Source organism: Lissotriton helveticus, chromosome 7 (genome assembly GCF_964261635.1).
Source record: "Lissotriton helveticus chromosome 7, aLisHel1.1, whole genome shotgun sequence".
In the NCBI taxonomy this organism is placed as follows: Eukaryota; Metazoa; Chordata; class Amphibia; order Caudata; family Salamandridae; genus Lissotriton; species Lissotriton helveticus.
Genome location: NC_136068.1, coordinates 1,614,983,288 through 1,615,000,939, shown reverse-complemented (window position 1 = coordinate 1,615,000,939; position 17,652 = coordinate 1,614,983,288). Strand labels below are relative to the sequence as shown.

General features: G+C 48.3%; 1 protein-coding gene across 1 annotated transcript in view; it reads left to right on the top strand.

Annotated features, from left to right (window-relative positions):
* PRR12 (proline rich 12) overlaps positions 1-17,652 on the top strand; it is a 602,934-nt gene that overhangs the window by 371,840 nt on the left and 213,442 nt on the right. Inside the window, exon 8 of the mRNA XM_078655282.1 lies at positions 3,130-3,263. Within this exon, the coding sequence (XP_078511408.1) occupies positions 3,130-3,263 (134 nt within the window). The remainder of the gene's footprint in view (positions 1-3,129; positions 3,264-17,652) is intronic.

The window sequence follows — 17,652 nt, the reverse complement described above, 5'->3', positions numbered from 1 at the left end:
ATAGGGTAGTGCTACGCACTAACCCCAAATTCCTTCCGAAGGTGGTGTCACACTTTCATCTCAACCAAACTATTGACTTGCCGGCATTCTTCCAAAACCCACAAACGGTAGCGGAAAGAATGCTCCATACCTTAGATGTGCGGAGGGCGTTGATGTACTACATAGACAGGACACAACCCTTTAGAAAGACAAAACAACTTTTTGTTGCCTTCGCACCACATCACAAAGGCAACCCTATTTCCAAAGCAGGAATAGCCAGGTGGATTAAGTGCATCCAAATATGTTATCAAAAGGCCAAGCGCACTCTAACGATACCCCCAAGGGCTCACTCCACACGCAAATTGGGGGCATCCATGGCTTTCCTAGGGAACATTCCTTTAGAGGACATTTGCAGAGCAGCCACGTGGGTTACACCACATACCTTTACAAAACACTACTGTGTTGATGTACATTCCAAGCAGCAAGCTGCTGTAGGACAGGCTGTTCTCAAGACACTCTTTCAGGTTTCTGCAGCTGGCACGGGCAACCGCCGCTGATGGAGGGACTGCTATGTATTCTATGCTAAGATATGAATTTAGCAGCCCACATGCCTCGAACTGAATATGCTACTTACCAGTATGCATCTGTTCTTGGCATGTAGGGCTGCTAACATTCATATCGCCCACCCTCCTCCCCGGTGCCTGTTGCAGCTGCAGATATACTATTGTATTCAGTCATTAGCATGGACATCCTTTACACTTTTCACTCCATCTTCTGCCACAATGGCGAAAAACAATCTGGGGATGGAGCCGATGCCCATGCGCACTGTAGTCCAGGGGAGGAGCCACCTATCTCAGGATACTTCGAAGACTCTTCCAGGACAACAATGTGCGATCATCCGGACCCAACACTAGGCGGCGATCTAATGCTAAGATATGAATGTTAGCAGCCCTACATGCCAAGAACAGATGCATACTGGTAAGTAGCATATTCAACTTGCAGAAACCAATGTCCTCCTCAAGAAGCCCACAGCCAACCCGATTCAGCTAAGCAACTTCCTCCCCATTTCCCTGTTTCCCTATCCTGCCAAAGAGACCATCAACAAGTAACTCACAGCCCACCTCGAACTCCATCATTTTCTAGACAACACTCAATCGGGATTCAGAAAGAACTACAGTGCTGAAATGGCACTCATCGCGGACACTGACAATATTTGAATTATCCTGTACAGTGGAGATACAGCGGCCCTCATCCTGCTCGATTTCACTGTGGCCTTCGACACCGTTTCCCACAACACCCTCATCAGAATACTCCACGAGATTGGCATACAAGGATCCACTCTTAAATGGATCTGTTCCTACCTCACAGGCTGCCAGCCTTCACATCGGAGACCAAGGAACTGATTTGCGTAGTCCCAGAGCGATCGTCCCTCAACCTCCCCCTTTTCAACATATACATGACACCGCTTGTCAACATCATCCAATCACAAGACATCACCATCATCTCCTATGCCGAGAACATCCCTGGAAGACAAATCAACCACCACCAGAACCAACTTTACCAACTGCATGATCATGATAGGAGACTGAAGGCGAACCAACAGCCTGAGGCTTAGTTTCGGCAAGACTGAATAACTGGTGTTTGGCAACAAAACTTCCCCAGTAGACTTCAGCTGGTGGCTGTCTGAGCTAGGATCAACACCCACCGACCACTCAAAGAATCTTGGGCACATCCTAGATGACAAGCTCAACATGATGGCTTAAGTCAACGCAGTGTGCTCATCTTGCTTCCACATCCTATGCATGCTGCAAAAGATCTTTAAATGGTTGCCTCGAAACACCAAATGGACCATTACGCAAGCACTCATCACCAGACTGGACTACAGCAACACTCTCTATGCCGGAATCTCCACATCCAGAACACCACTGCAATACTCCTACTCGACCTCCCATGTGCACCCACATCACACCCCACCTCAGGAAGCTTCACTGGCTCCCCATTTACAGGAGCAGCCAATTCAGACTTCTCACACACACATACAAAGCCCTACACAACACAGGACCAGTATACATGAAGAGACGCTTACGCTTTCACAAACCCATCAGACACCTACGCTATGCCTCACTCTCACACACTCCCTGCATCCGCAAAAGTAAAACTGGAGGTCGCTCATTCTCCTGCATCATACCCAAGACATGGAATGACCTCCCTCATCACACCAGAGCCTCCTCCTCACTTCTTGAGTTGCACAAGAAGCTGAATACCTGGCTCTTCGAATAAATTCCTTGGGGACCACACACCTGCCCAAGCACCTGGATACCCTCTTGGGTGATTAGTGCACTCTACAAATCAACATAACATAGCATAACAAGTGCCCACTCTAGGAAAAAGTGAGGGAGCATTCCACCAGGAGCATGGCTACGACTTCTGCACTCTTCGTTGGTGTACCCTTCCAAGACATTTGCAGTACAGCTGCTTATAGGAGCTGGCACACATTCACAAAGCACTACTTCCTTGATGTGAGCGCATAAGCCGGACAGGCCTTGGGGCAGGCAGTCCTCAGAAACCAAACCAGTTTTAATAAAATTGAGCCTGCTTCCCGCTTTCCTATATTTATTATAATTGTTTTGTACTGCTTCCTTTTCTGAATCAAGTATGTGAATACATTAAAGAATCAATGCTGGAGAACACATTAGTTTTTTACCGGTAGCTCCAGGTTTTCAGCCTTGATATCTTTCATATATTCACATGCTACTCTCCCTCTACTCCGGTCAAAGGCTTATTCATTGCGTTCTCTCTTCACACTTGTGCTATGAAATCTGAGCTATGATGGCATCTAGGGGGAGTAGGAGAGCTGACACTTCCACCTCAATGGCTGAAGCTCCGGTTGCTTCACATGAGGTGGATGTGCTATCAAACAAACCTTGTTATCAAGACCTATGGCCATTTCAACACTGTGTACTGCAAATTAAGCTGGACAAAAGCTTGATAAAAGGGAATGATTCAAACATCCAAGCTTGACAACAGGGAATGATTCAAGCATCCAAATATATGAAAGATACAAATGCTAGAGAACTAGAGTTACAGGTAAGTAACTAATTTCTTATGCGACTTGTAAGCTTCAATACTCTTTTTTGTTTCCATCCACAGTATTTGGGATATTTTGGTGATGCCAAAAACAGGTACCAGCGTCTGTATGTGAAATTCCTGGAAAACATTAATAAAAAAGATTATGTCCGGGTGTGCTCCAAGAAGCCCTGGCATCGGCCGATGCAGGCCATCAGGTAAGAGCCTGATATGGTTCAGTATGACGTAAACATCCACTGTATGCCAGTGCACCTATGTATTTATGCAATAACATTTAGTTGTACATGGCCACTCTCTAATTAGCACTTGAAGACCCTTCTCACATGTACTGTTAAACTTCATAATCACTATAATTATCCAACAATATTTTTTGCCCGAGTAGAAGCCTCTCTGTTTGAGCAATCATCTGACTTAGGGAAGGGGAATTGGACCTCGTGGCAACATCATTGTGACCCCTATATACATTATTATTACTTATTTGTCACGATTTTGAGTGTCACTGCCCAAGTTTTGCTGATAATTTAAAAGCGGTTTGGGAATTATCTTTCAGATTAAAAATCATTGTTGCATGATCTAGGTTTATGCTACTACATTTGATGTACTGGTTTCACTCAAGTGATGCACCAATGGGGTTTTCCTCCCTCTTTTACGTTCATCAGAAAGAAGTCAGAAACTTACCTAACAAGGTGTACACCGTTACATCAATTCTAGACAGAGGTGTGGTCTAGTGCCGTTGGCTTCTCTGATATCCATCATTATAACATGGCGGCAGTGAATTATCTAAGGGTTTGTTATTGCATCCCTAGAACATCTGTTTGTGGTAGATATGAAAGATTTATAGATCTTCCCCTTAGTCTCTGTGAAGTCTGTTTTAATAGATTGTACACTTGTGGGACAAAATCTGTTCATTCATGTTGGGGTCTGTGGTGTATCTACAGGGATCAGGTAATATTGTCCTGGGCAACACTGAACGACCGCTGTAGACTACAAAGAGCAAGCTGGACTCCCTTTTTCCCCTTTTTTTTAAAATTCTGACCTCAGTTTTTTGACTGTGCGCTGTATTTAGTTTTTGCTGGTTTTTTAACTGTGTTACAGCAAACAAATGATGGATGGAATGCTGACAATGCCAACATTCTCCCCCAGTCAAATGATCAGGGTTAAATCCATCGTGTTGCCCACTACGCCCCCCCAGTTTAGACCCAGCCATATGCAAATCAGTCTTGACCCTGTGCCCCACGGGAACAGTCCAGGTCCTCCCTGGACCGTAAACAAGCATCCTGGGACGGGGCTCAGGATATGTCACCCTTCTTCAGCCAGGCTAGCTTGAATCCAGTGGGACAGTGAGCAAGGGACCCCGTCTGGGCATACCCATCCCACTTAGGGCGAAAAGTGTTACAGCAAACAAATGATGGACAGAATGCTGACAATTCCGTCCATCATCTGTTTATGTAGCACTTTTCACCCTAAGTTGGATGGTATACCCAGTAGTGGGTCCCTTGCTCACTGTGCCACTGGATTCAAGCTAGCCTGGCTGATCTAGGGTAATACCCAGAAACCGGTCCACAGATGCTTTTTTTCCGGTCCAGGGAGGACCTGGCTTGGCAGTTCGGTCTGGACTGTTCCCATGAGGCACAAGGTCAAGACTGATTTGCATATGGCTGGGTCTAAACTGGGGTGGGATGGTCAGCAAAAGAATGATGGCTTTAACCCAGATCTCTTGACTGGAGATGAATGTATGATTTATTCAGCATTATGTCCATCATCTGTTTGCGTAGCACGGTTTTTAGGTCTCGCACCTGCGTCACAGGGCGAAAGCCCTGTCGCAGCGAGACCCTATTGTCGTCGGCTCTGCTTACAAGGAGCCAAGAGGGAGACAAGAGATGGGCACGCGCAGCATGCCGGAATCGATCAGGTCGCGCACGTGAACACGCGTTCAGATTCCGGCATGCTGTTCCCATTCGCAATGGATCAGGACACGCGCATGCACGTACACACACACACAGACACACGCGCACACACACAGAGACAGACACACGCACACACAGACACACACACACAGGCACACTCGCACACACACAGGCACAGACACGCGCACACACACATCCCCCTCCCCCACCTCCCCCCCACACTCACCGGGCTCCGTCCGTGTCCCTCGGCAGCCAGCGGGTCAGTCTCGGCAACAGGCGGGGCTCTCCACCAGCACGGGAGCCCCGCTAGCTCACACGCAAATCTTCCGGCTGGCTTCACGGGGCGGGCACAGGAGCGCGGGGTAGGCTCCCGTCTGCTTCCTGTCTTTTTGCGCCCCCGCCCCCGTTGCAACACAGGGTGCCTGGCTTCCTGTCTAAGCCGGGCTGCGGCGGTGAGTTTTTAGATTTTTTTTGCTTGTTTTTTTTTGTGGGCTGGTGCTTGTCCTGTTTAGGGGTTGACATATTTTCTTTTCTCTATGTTTATGCTTTTATGTATGTGCTTGTTGTAAACAGATATAAACTCAACCGAGGTACACTCCGGAGCACATATAACAGTTATTTCTAGAAACGTGACACAAAGGAGGCACCACGACCCACCACTTGTGTTATTCTCTATTTGAGTGATCAAACATTGCCGGGAAAGAGATTGACAGGAGTAAATCAAAGGGAGTACAGGCCTGTTCAGAGCCTCATTTCAGAATCAAGTTGTCAGCTGTGTGTTGATCATTAAATGTGGTGCCCTTACATTGGCATGGCGGTGAAAGCTCAGTTTGTGTACCTAAGCCCGTCTCTTCGCTTTGCCAAAGGCCATGCAAAAGGGGCGCGCCCTGCAACCTGAAATGCGGTTTATTTTTTGTAAATCCCCCAGGAGGCTCGTGGTCTCTCCAGCCCCTTCTATATATATCCACGGTCTGGTTTATAATAAACAGAGGAAGTGGCCTGTCTATTGAACCACTAACTGCAAACAGCTGTATGCGGCCTACCCCTGCAAAACATCGGCTAACACACTGTACGGAAATCTGTGGCCCCCACGGCCAGCCTCACACAGCCTTTAAAAAGCAAATGCAATTTCGACAGAGTCGCTGCTGTGCTATTATAGAGTTATATATGAATCCAGATGGTCGGATCAAGTGCTGGCAAAATGGTGCGTTTTATTTTTACAGGACTCGGCTGCAGAGGGGGAGATCACAGACCCTCAGGCTCAGAACTGCTCTGCGAGCCACATGCGAGCGTGTTAACCAACTAAGAACATAGCTCTTAGTTGGAGTTTACGAAATCTAGATTAAATTAAAATGTTGGCAAAGTAGCTTCAGTCGAGTCTATGCCCGCTCAAAGACATGCGAGGTCACACAGCATGAAGTCCTGGCAGGGCTGATACTGTCGTTCATTCTTCTAATATTGATAAGAGGAACTCGCCAACACGTTTGTTATACAAATGCATAGATAGCTGTTCTGGAACGTGGGACAACTAGTTGATTAAGGGATGTAGATCGGAGCTGTCTAGCCGGGTTATAAAGAATTAGCTGGTCTTTGAGAAAACGAGGTCCTTGGTCCTGCAGTACTTTATAAACTGTGCACAGGGATTTAAACTTAATCCTGTTTTGGATGGTCAACCAATGGTAAGTCCTTAAGGTGTCTGAAATGGGCGCGAATTTAGGCGTTCTGGACAACAGGCGTGCCGCCGCGTTCTGTATAGTCTGGAGCTTTTTTGTGACTCGAGATTGTGCATTAAGAAAGAGTCCATTACAGTAGTCTAATGATGTTAAAACCAAAGAAGTAACCAGAGTCTTGGCGGCCGTGTCCGGCAGAAAAGGAATGATTTTTCTTATCATTCTGAGTTTAAAATGGGCAGAGGCCGCTACCTTATTTGCATGTGCCATGAAATTGAGCTGGTCGTCGTAGGTTACTCCTAGGTTCCTGACCTTAGAGGTAGGGCATGGGGGGGGTGCAAAAAGCTGAGGGCCACCAGGTTGCAGACCAGGCCGGCGAGAGAGTTCCAAAAATGACTACCTCCGTTTTATCGGAATTGAGCTTCAGGCAGTTTCTCGCCATCCACTCACCAATAGCAATCATTCCATTTTGAAACCGTTCTTCTACCTCATGCCCATCACCCTTGATGGCCAACACCAATTGCGTGTCATCTGCGTATGAGGTTAGGCTCATCCCATGTGCTTTGATGACACTAGCAAGGTCCGACACATATATGTTGAATAGTGTCGGACTTAGGGATGAGCCTTGGGGCACTCCACACGGTAATGACAATTTGGCCGATTGGTATGGTCCCAATGTGACCGCCTGTGTTCTGTTGGCCAGGAAGGAAGCAAGCAGGTCTCTCGCAGTGAGCTGAACACCCATCCTTCCGACACGGTCGACCAAGATCTTGTGGTCGACCGTGTCGAAGGCTGCCGAGAGATCTAGGAGTACCAGTAGTGCGGTTCCTCCTTGGTCACGGATTATTCTGATATCGTCCGCTGCTTTGATGAGGGCGGTTTCCGTACCATGGTACTTACGGAAACCAAACTGAGTGTCATCAAGCAGATTATTTCTTTCTATATGTTCAGATAACTGCTGATTCATGGCCTTTTCCGTCACTTTAGCTAAAAGAGGGAGACTCGCTATGGGCCGATAATTTTTTAATTCCTCCTTATCTAGATTTGGTTTTTTGAGCAGAGGCTTGATCAGCGTGTTTTTTAATGAGTCAGGATAGGTCCCAGAACTCAATATCGTGTTACAGACATGAGTAATAATCAGAATAATTGTATCCGATACCATGGAGAGTACAGAGGTGGGACAGGGGTCCAAAGCTGATCCCGATTTGATAGACCTCACAATGGCCTTAGTTTGATCAGTGGTTAGGGTTTTAAAATTAGTCATGGTGTTTCCTAAGATGATAGGGGAAGTGGAGGCACTGCTGATGTTCGGTTCTGAGGTAAAAGCTTGATATATGTTGTTTACCTTAGAGAAGAAAAACTCGGACAAAGCGTCACATAATAATTGTGACGGGGGCGGATTTAGGTCCGGTGTGTTACCAGATAGGGTTTTGGCAATATCATACAATTGCTTGCTGGAATTTTTCGCTTTTTCTATATGTAGCAAGAAAAAGTGTTTTTTGGCTGCAGTTATCATTATTTTGTAGGTGGTGAGAGCTTCTTTATATTTGTTCTTACTTTCACTATCATAAGTTCTACGCCATTGCCTTTCCCTATTCCTGGTTAGTTGTTTTTTGGTTTTTAACTCCTTTATTTATTTATTTATTTTCAAAGTTTTATATAGCGCGAACAAGATCTTCACAGATATCCGAGCGCTTTACATAGAGGGGTACATGAGGGAACATAGTCAAACAATAAATCACTAGATCATACAGTACAAATAGGTGGCTACAAAGCCCATCACGAGAGTAATAATCAATCAATCAGGTCATTTATAGAGCGCACTACTCACCCGTAGGGTCTCAAGGCGCTGGGTTGGGGGGGGGGTGCCGCTACTGCTCGAACAGCCAGGTCTTGAGCTTCTTCCTGAAGGAGAGGTGGTCTTGGGTCAGGCGCAGGTCGGTTGGGAGTGAGTTCCAGGTCTTGGCGGCCAGGTAGGAGAAGGACCTTCCTCCTGTTGTCGCTCTTCGGATGCGGGGGACGGCGGCGAGGGCGTGGCTGGTTGATCTGAGGAGGCGCTTGGGAGTGTAGAAGTTGATCCGGTTGTTGAGGTAGCTCGGGCCTTGGTCGTGTAGGGCTTTGTGCGCGTAGGTGAGGAGACGGAAGGTGATTCTCTTGTTGACCGGGAGCCAATGCAGATCTCTCAGGTGTCCGGAGATGTGGCTGCGTCGGGGGATGTCGAGGATGAGTCTGGCCGAGGCGTTCTGGATCCGCTGGAGTCTCTTCTGGAGCTTGGCGGTGGTTCCGGCGTAGAGGGCGTTGCCGTAGTCCAGTCGGCTGGTGACGAGGGCCTGGGTGACCGTCTTCCTCGTCTCGGTGGGGATCCACCGGAAGATCTTACGTAGCATGCGCAGGATGTTGAAGCAAGACGAGGAGACGGCGTTTACTTGTAATAAGACAGCTCATACAAATAAGTAAATGGGTCAAGCATGTAGTACAGATCGGTGCAGGGTGTTAACAGAGTTCGAGATAGTAGATCAAGTGTATTTAGCCATGAGGATAGCTTTTACTTCCTTTTTAAATAGTGTAGTGGAGGAGATAAGCCTGGTTTCGGGAGGGAGTGAGTTCCAAATCCTAGGCGCCAATCCTGAGAAGGAGCGCTTGTATGTTTTTTCCTTCCTGAATCTTCGAGGTTTCAGCAGAAGATTCTTTGTGCCTCTCGTGTTTCTAATACCCCCAGAGATTGTCAGTTTCTGAGCGAGGTAGCCGGGTGAGTTTAGGTGTACCGCCTTGTGTGTCATGCAGGCGATTTTCAGATGTATTCTGGCTTCAAAAGGCAGCCAGTTCAGGGATTTCAAGTCGGGGGTAATATGGGAGTGCTTTTTTGACCCAGTGATGAGTCTCGCTGCAGCATTCAGAGAAGCTCTTAGTGGTGCGGTAGTAGTTAGGGGGAGTCCGCAGAGGGCGGTGCTGCCGTATTCAATACGTGGGATGACTAGCGCTTGTACTGCTGTTTGGAAGTCTTTGGCTGGGAGGTAGGGTTTAAGTTTCCTCAGAGTATTGATCTGGAAGTTCGCTCCCTTTGTTGCCTTGCTGATATGTTGCTGCATGTTGAGGTTGGTGTCAAGTGTTATGCCTAAGGATTTTGCTGAATCCACTATGGTCGGTTGGACATTGAGTGCTGTTAGGTGCTTAAGCCATGTTTGTGTGGTAGATATTTTCGTGGGAGGTGAGATCAGAAGGAACTCAGTCTTCATAGCGTTGAGTTTGAGGTGGTTATCAGCCAGCCAAGATTGGGTGCTTCTGATCGTTGAGTTCAGACGCAAGATGTCTTTGGGGGATTGTAGCTTGAGATATAGCTGAGTGTCATCGGCGTACATGTGAAAGTTTACGTTGGATGCATGTAGCAAGGAGGTGAGAGGTTCCATGACTAGGTTGAACAAAGTTGGGGATAGAGAGGATCCTTGGGGGACGCCTAGCGTTACAGGTATTGGCGAGGACATCAGGTTGTTGCTCTTGAATTTCTGCGACCTATTGTGAAGAAAGGAAGTGAACCACTTGAGAACAGTTCCAGATAAACCCATTCTTGTGTTTAGTAGTTCTAGTAGATTCTCATGTTTAACGGTGTCGAATGCTGAAGAGAGATCTAGAAGGATGAGGAGGCAGGTGTCGTTTTGGTCTAGCATTTGAAGTGCGTCGTCAATTATGTGAGTCATGGCAGTTTCTGTGCTGTGTCCTGCTCGGAAGCCTGACTGGTGGGTGTTGAGGAGATCAAATTGCTCAATGTGTTTAGTCAATTGTAGTTGTGCGCATTTTTCCAACAGTTTGGCGAGAGTAGGAATATTGGTGATGGGACGGTAATTGTTGAGATCAGAGGGGTCGGCTGTGGTTTTTTTTAGTAGAGGTGTGACCTGACCAACTTTGAGGGAGTCAGGTATGCTTCCTTGTTGGAGAGAGCTGTTGATAATTTTAGTCCAGAGAGGGAGAAGCAAAGGGGTAAAGTCTTTTACTGCGGAGGCAGGGAGGGGGTCCATGAGGTGATTGGAAGGTTTCAGGGTGCTGAGCAGTTTGCCAATTTCTTCTTCCGAGTATGTGCCGAAGGTTGACCATGTAGCATTGTTTTTTGGTTCAGTGGGTGCTAGGCATTGGGGTTTGGAGTAGAGGCTTGCGTCCATGAGGAGATCGCTTTTTATTTTGTCAGTTTTTTGGATAAAGAAAGCAGCGAAGTCTTCACAGGAGGGTGCCTCATGCCCAGTGTTGAGCGGTTGGGGTTGTTCCTTGGATTGTGTTCTGATTAGCTCAAACAGTTTTCTTGGGCGGTTTTTTGCTTGGTCGAGTTGGAGGCTGAAGAAGTCTGATTTTGAGCGTTTTATTTTCCTGAAGTAGGCGTTTCTCTTTTTCTTCAGCTCTTTTAGGTGCATTGCAGAGGGAGCTGATCTCCAGGTACGCTCTGCCATTCGCATGTCTCGTCTATCCTCATTGAGACTCCCGTCGTACCACTCCTCTGTGTACCACTTAGCAGTCGGCGTACTCCTGTTCCTTGAATGGAATTTAGTGGGTGCTAGTTGATTAGTAGCATCACCCAACCATTCGTGGAATTGGCAAGTTGCGGTGTTAGGTTCATTAGATAGGTCAGGGCTAGTCTTGTTCAGGAGTATATTTAGATCATTGTAGTTTATGTCCTTCCATGCTTTAAAAGCACCTGGCTTCGAGTATGAGACCTTCTTCCTCAGTGATCCTTTAATAGTCAAGCTACTGAATATGGTAGAGTGATCTGTCCAGGTCATGGGGAGAAGTTCTGTTACCTTTAGACCTTCTACGTTGGAAAACATGCCATCCAGCATGTGTCCTGCCTGGTGGGTAGGGGCCATGACCAGTTGTCTTAGGCCCATTATTTCTAGGTCTGATGTGAGGGCGATAGTGTCCCTATCATTTTCTTGTTCTAAATAAAAATTAAAGTCACCCATGACTGTGCTGGACTCTTCGGTGGCTATTGATTCCGTTATGGTACTTAAATTGGTGAGGAAAGCTGCTCTAGTCCCAGGAGGACGATAAAGGAGCACTCCCTTAAAGTTAAAAAGAGGTGTAAATTTTATATTGAAATGTATTGCTTCACATGACGTGACAGGAATAGGTGATGTGCGGACCTCAAATTGGTCTCTTGCTATAATGGCTAGTCCTCCGCCTTTTTTTCTGGCCCTATCCTGCCGATAGGCGTTATAACCAGGTGGGACTGCCGTTACGAGGTCGGGAGCGGATGCCTCATCAGTCCATGTTTCTGTAATATAGAGGACATCTAAGTTGTGATCAGTGATAAGGTCCGCTATCTCTTGGCAGTGTTTGCCCAGGGATCGCGCATTGATAAGGGCCATCGCAACGACCATCTCACTGACGTTTTTTAGGATTTTAGTAGGGGGAATAGAGTTGTTAAAAGGAATTATACTGTCGCAGTGAGAGCATTTTATGTGAATCTCCATGGGATTATGAGATACGTCATATGTTATACAACGGGGGGAGAAGGTTGGGCGGAGCTCCATTAAAGCACTGCGTTTGTAAATAACCGTGCGAACAGGGGTCGTGGCCCTGGGCCCGGACGGGCGCAGACTGGCTTGCCTTTGGCGCGCCTTTGGCGCGCTGCCGGTGCGCCCGCCCGCTGCGCGGACGACAGTGCATCTCCTTATATCCGGTGTGAGGAGGGCGCGAAGCGGCCAGCAGCTGCAGCGCTACCCCTCCCTCACCCAATATGGCCGAACCCCTTCTCTCCAGGCGCCAGGAAGTGTGAGTGCGCTCTGGGAGTCGGTTCGAGGGGGCAGTAACCCGTGCAGGAGTTTTTAATATCAACAATCCTACACAGTGCAAATAGTATATTTAAAAAGGTTATATACACGTGCGGCGTTTCTTAAAATCAAGCAGTCCAACACAGTAAAATAACGATAATGAAAGTGCTGAGTGCAATGTTATCATTAAAATGAGCTAAACACAGCGCCCCCGGCTTCCGCCTCAGGGGAAAGACATCGCTCAGACATCACTCAGCGCAACCGCAGCATCACTCAGCGCAACTGCAGCATCACTCAGTGCAACCGCAGCATCACTCAGTGCAACCGCAGCATCACTCAGTGCAACCGCAGCATCACTCAGTGCAACCGCAGCATCACTCAGTGCAACCGCAGCATCACTCAGTGCAACCGCAGCATCACTCAGTGCAACCGCAGCATCACTCAGTGCAACCGCAGCATCACTCAGTGCAACCGCAGCATCACTCAGTGCAACTGCAGCATCACTCAGTGCAACCGCAGCATCACTCAGTGCAACCGCAGCATCACTCAGTGCAACCGCAGCACCACTCAGCGCAACCGCAGCATCACTCAGTGCAACCGCAGCATCACTCAGTGCAACCGCAGCATCACTCAGTGCAACCGCAGCATCACTCAGTGCAACCGCAGCATCACTCAGTGCAACCGCAGCATCACTCAGTGCAACCGCAGCATCACTCAGTGCAACTGCAGCATCACTCAGTGCAACCGCAGCATCACTCAGTGCAACCGCAGCATCACTCAGTGCAACCGCAGCACCACTCAGCGCAACCGCAGCATCACTCCGCGCAACCGCAGCATCACTCCGCGCAACAGCATCACTCAGCACCACCACAGCATCACTGATTCAAATATGTTCTCTCAATGTTTCAAGCTTTATTACAAATGTCACAAAAAGATGTTAATATTTCATTTCTGTTCTTGGATTTTCGTCACAATAAAATACACTGAACATAATCTTCACAAAAGTTATTTACAAAAGCTTAAGCTATTGCCATTATAAATTACAATAATGAATATGCTACTTACCAGTATGCATCTGTTCTTGGCATGTAGGGCTGCTAACGTTCATATCTAGTGCATAGATCGCCGCCTAGTGTTGGGTCCGGATGATTGCACATTGTTGTCCTGGAAGAGTCTTCGAAGTATCACGAGATAGGTGGCTCCTCCCCTGGACTACAGTGCGCATGGGCATCGACTCCATCCCCAGATTGTTTTTAGCCATTGTGGCAGAGATGGAGTGAAATAGTGTAAAGGATGTCCATGCTAATGATTGAATGCAAGAGAGTATCTGCAGCTGCTACGGGCACCGGGGAGGAGGGCGGGCGATATGAATGTTAGCAGCCCTACATGCCAAGAACAGATGCATACTGGTAAGTAGCATATTCAGTTCGAGGCATGTGGGCTACTAAATTCATATCTAATGAATAGAATACATAGCAGTCCCTCCATTAAGGGCGGTTGCCCGTGCCAGCTGCAGAAGCCTGAAAGAGTGTTTTGAGAACAGCCTGTCATACAGCTGCTTGCTGTTTGGAATGCACATCGACACAGTAGTGTTTGGTAAATGTGTGTGGTGTAGACCACGTAGCTGCTCTACAAATGTCTTCCAAAGGAATGTTGCCCAGGAAAGCCATGGAGGCCCCCAACTTGCGTGTGGAGTGCGCCCTTGGGGGTATTGTTAAAGTACGTTTAGCTTTTTGATAACAGATTTGAATGCACTTAACAATCCATCTGGCTATTCCTGCTTTGGAAATAGGGTTGCCTTTGTGCTGTGTTGAGAAGGCAACAAAAAGTTGTTGTGTTTTCCTAAAGTGTTGTGTTCTGTCATTGTAGTACATCAATGCCCTCCTAACGTCCAATGTATGAAGCATTCTTTCCGCTACCGTTTGTGGGTTTTGAAAGAATGCGGGCAGGTCAATAGTTTGGTTGATATGAAACTGTGACACCACCTTCGGAAGGAATTTGGGGTTAGTGCGTAGCACTACCCTGTTTGAATGAATTTGTATGAATGGCTCCTGGACTGTGAGCGCTTGCAGCTCACTAACACGTCTGAGCGATGTAATAGCAATGAGAAATGCCACTTTCCATGTGAGGAACTGAAGTTCGCAGGAGTGCAGTGGCTCGAAAGGTGGGCCCATTAGCCTAGTGAGGATCACATTGAGGTTCCACACTGGAGCTGGTGGTGTTCTCGGAGGAATGACTCGTTTCAGTCCCTCTAGGAAGGCTTTAATGGCAGGCACCCTGAAAACAGAGAGATGCTGCCTGTTCTGGAGATAAGCCGCTATGGCGGATAAGTGTATCCGAATGGAAGCGTACACTAGATTGCATTTGTAAAGATGTAACAAATAGCAGATGATGTTAGGAATGGATGCATCTAGCGGGTTGATATCGTGTTCTGTACAGTAAATGACAAACCGCTTCCATTTTGCTGCATAGCAAGCTCTGGTAGTGGGCTTTCTTGCCTCTCGTATGATATCCATGCATTCTGGAGGCAGGTTGAGGTAGCCAAACTCTAGGACCTCAGGAGCCAGATCGCCAGGTTGAGCTGTTGCGGATCTGGATGCTGAATGTCGCCATGGTTCTGCGTCAAGAGGCTTGGGGAGAGATGCAGCCTTTGATGCTGTACCACGGAAAGTTCTAGAAACGTGGTGTACCATGGTTGGCGTGCCCACGTTGGAGCAACCAGGATGAGCGTCATCGAGTGTTGCTTTAGCTTTCTTGTCACCAGCGGAATGAGAGGCGCTGGGGGAAAAGCGTACGCAAATCTGCCTGACCAGTTCATCCATATCGCATTCCCTTGCGATTCCGGGTGAGGGAACCTGGCGGCAAAGCGTTGGCATTTTGCGTTTTCCTGTGTGGCAAACAGGTCTATCTCTGGATGACCCCACTGCTGGAAGTACGGGTGGAGTACTGATGGATGTATCTCCCACTCGTGCATTGGATGGCTGTATCTGCTGAGCAGATCCGCCATCTGATTGTCCTTGCCCGGGAGGTGTTCTGCCATGAGGAAAATGTTCCTCTGAATGGCCCACTTCCACATGCTCTGAGCCAGATGAGACAGCTGTGGCGAGTGAGTACCTCCCTGCTTCTGGATGTAGTACATGGCTGTCATGTTGTCCGTCCGGATCAACACGACCTTGTTGCACAGATGTACTTTGAAGGACTTGAGCGCCATGAAGATTGCCATCAATTCTAGGTAGTTGATGTGCAACTTCTGTTGCTGGGTGGACCACAGTCCCTGCACCGTGTAGTGGAGCACATGAGCTCCCCATCCTTGGAGAGATGCGTCCGCTGTTAGGATAATCTGTGGCACAGGCTCTTGGAACGGTCGTCCCTTGCAAAGGTTGTGTGGATTCCACCAATGCAGAGAGTTGTATGCCCGACCGGTCACCAACACTAGGTCTGTCAGTTGTCCCTGAGCCTGTGTCCACTGATTCGCCAAGCATTCTTGGAGTGGACGCATGTGCAACCTTGCGTGCGGGACTATGAAGATGCAGGAGGCCATCATGCCTATCAACTGCATGAACACTCTCGCTGGTAGGGAGTGTTGTCGACCCTGACCGGGTTTGGCTGAGCCATAGCAGTCAGGGTATTTATTGTCGCCCCCAGATACTGCCGCACATGGGCTGGTTGAAGGTGCGACTTTGGGTAGTTTAGCGAGAACCTCAGACTGTGAAGGAGGTGAATGGTGTGGGACATGTCCGCGGCGCACTGCCGTTCCGACTTTGCTTGAACGAGCCAGTCGTCTAGGTAAGGGTAGACATGTATGTTCTGCCTCCTGAGGTGCGCTGCAACTGTCGCCAGACACTTTGTAAATACTCTGGGGGCAGTGGTCACTCCGAAGGGTAGGACCTTGAACTGATAGTGCCTGTTTTGAATGGTAAACCTGAGGTATTTTCTGTGGGATGGGTGGAGTGGTATGTGGAAATAAGCAACCTTGAGGTCTAAGGTTGCTAGGAAGTCCCCTTGGTTCAGCAGGGGAAGAATCTGCTGCAGTGTAAGCATGTGAAAGTGTTCTGACAGTATATACAGGTTGAGGGGGCGTAGATCCAGAATGGGTCTGAGGGATCCGCCCTTTTTTGGGATAAGGAAGTACAGGGAATAGACCCCTGTGCCTTCCTCCTCCACTGGTACGAGCTCGATTGCGCCTTTTTGCAGCATTACCACAACTTCCTGCTGCAATAAGTGCAAGTGCTCTGCTGACATAGGACGTTGTCTTGGGGGAATGGTGGGTGGAGTAGATGTTAACTCCAAACAATAGCCGTACTGGATAAGCTGTCTTACCCACCTGTCTGTGGTGATGGATGTCCAGACTGGCAGGAACTGCTGGAGTTTCCCCCCGACAGGTGTTGGATGGTCGGGGGGCAGTGACAGAGAGTCACTGTTTGTTGGCGGCAGAGGAACGGGAGTTGTTGTTTCCTCTGCCTCTGCCCTTGGCACTGTTACCTCTGTAACCCCCTCTACCCTGCTTGGGGTACGAGGATTGTGCACCACCTTTCGTGAATTGTGTCTGTTGACCCAAGTGTCCTCTGGTAACACCACGTGCTCCTGAGCGACGAAAAGTGCTCCCCCTGAATTGTTGAGACTGAAGCGCCCCCATGGACTTAGCGGTCTCATTGTCCTTTTTAATTTTTTCGAGGGTGGTGTCTGGGCCAAACAGTCTGTCAGGATTAACGGGCTGGTTGAGTATTGTTGTTTGAATGTCAGGTTTAAATCCTGATATGCGAAGCACTGCCTGTCGCCTTAACATGACGCTAGTGTTAATCGCCCTAGCCGCTGTATCAGCTACATCAAGTGCACACTTGATTGCGGCGTTCGAGATGAGCTTTCCCTCTTGTATGAGCATTTCGGCTGCCTCCTTAAACTCATCAGGTAGGTGTTGAAGGAGCTGTTCTAGGGTGTCGTAATGCGCCCTATCGTATCGTGCCAATAGTGCCTGTGTGTTTGATATACGCCAGATATTGGCAGCCTGCGCAGCCACCCGTTTGCCCGATGCCTCAAGCACTTTCGACTCCTTGTCTGGGGGAGGAGCTTCACCCGTTGTTTGGGAGTTTGCCCTCTTGCGGGCATTGGCGACCACCAACGAATCCAGAGGCAACTGTCCCCGAATATATGCAGGGTCCCCAGGTGCCGGCCTGTATTTTTTTTCGATACGTGGGTTTACCACTCTCGCCCTGGTAGGTTCTTTAAAGATCTCCGGGGCATGCTTAAGGACAC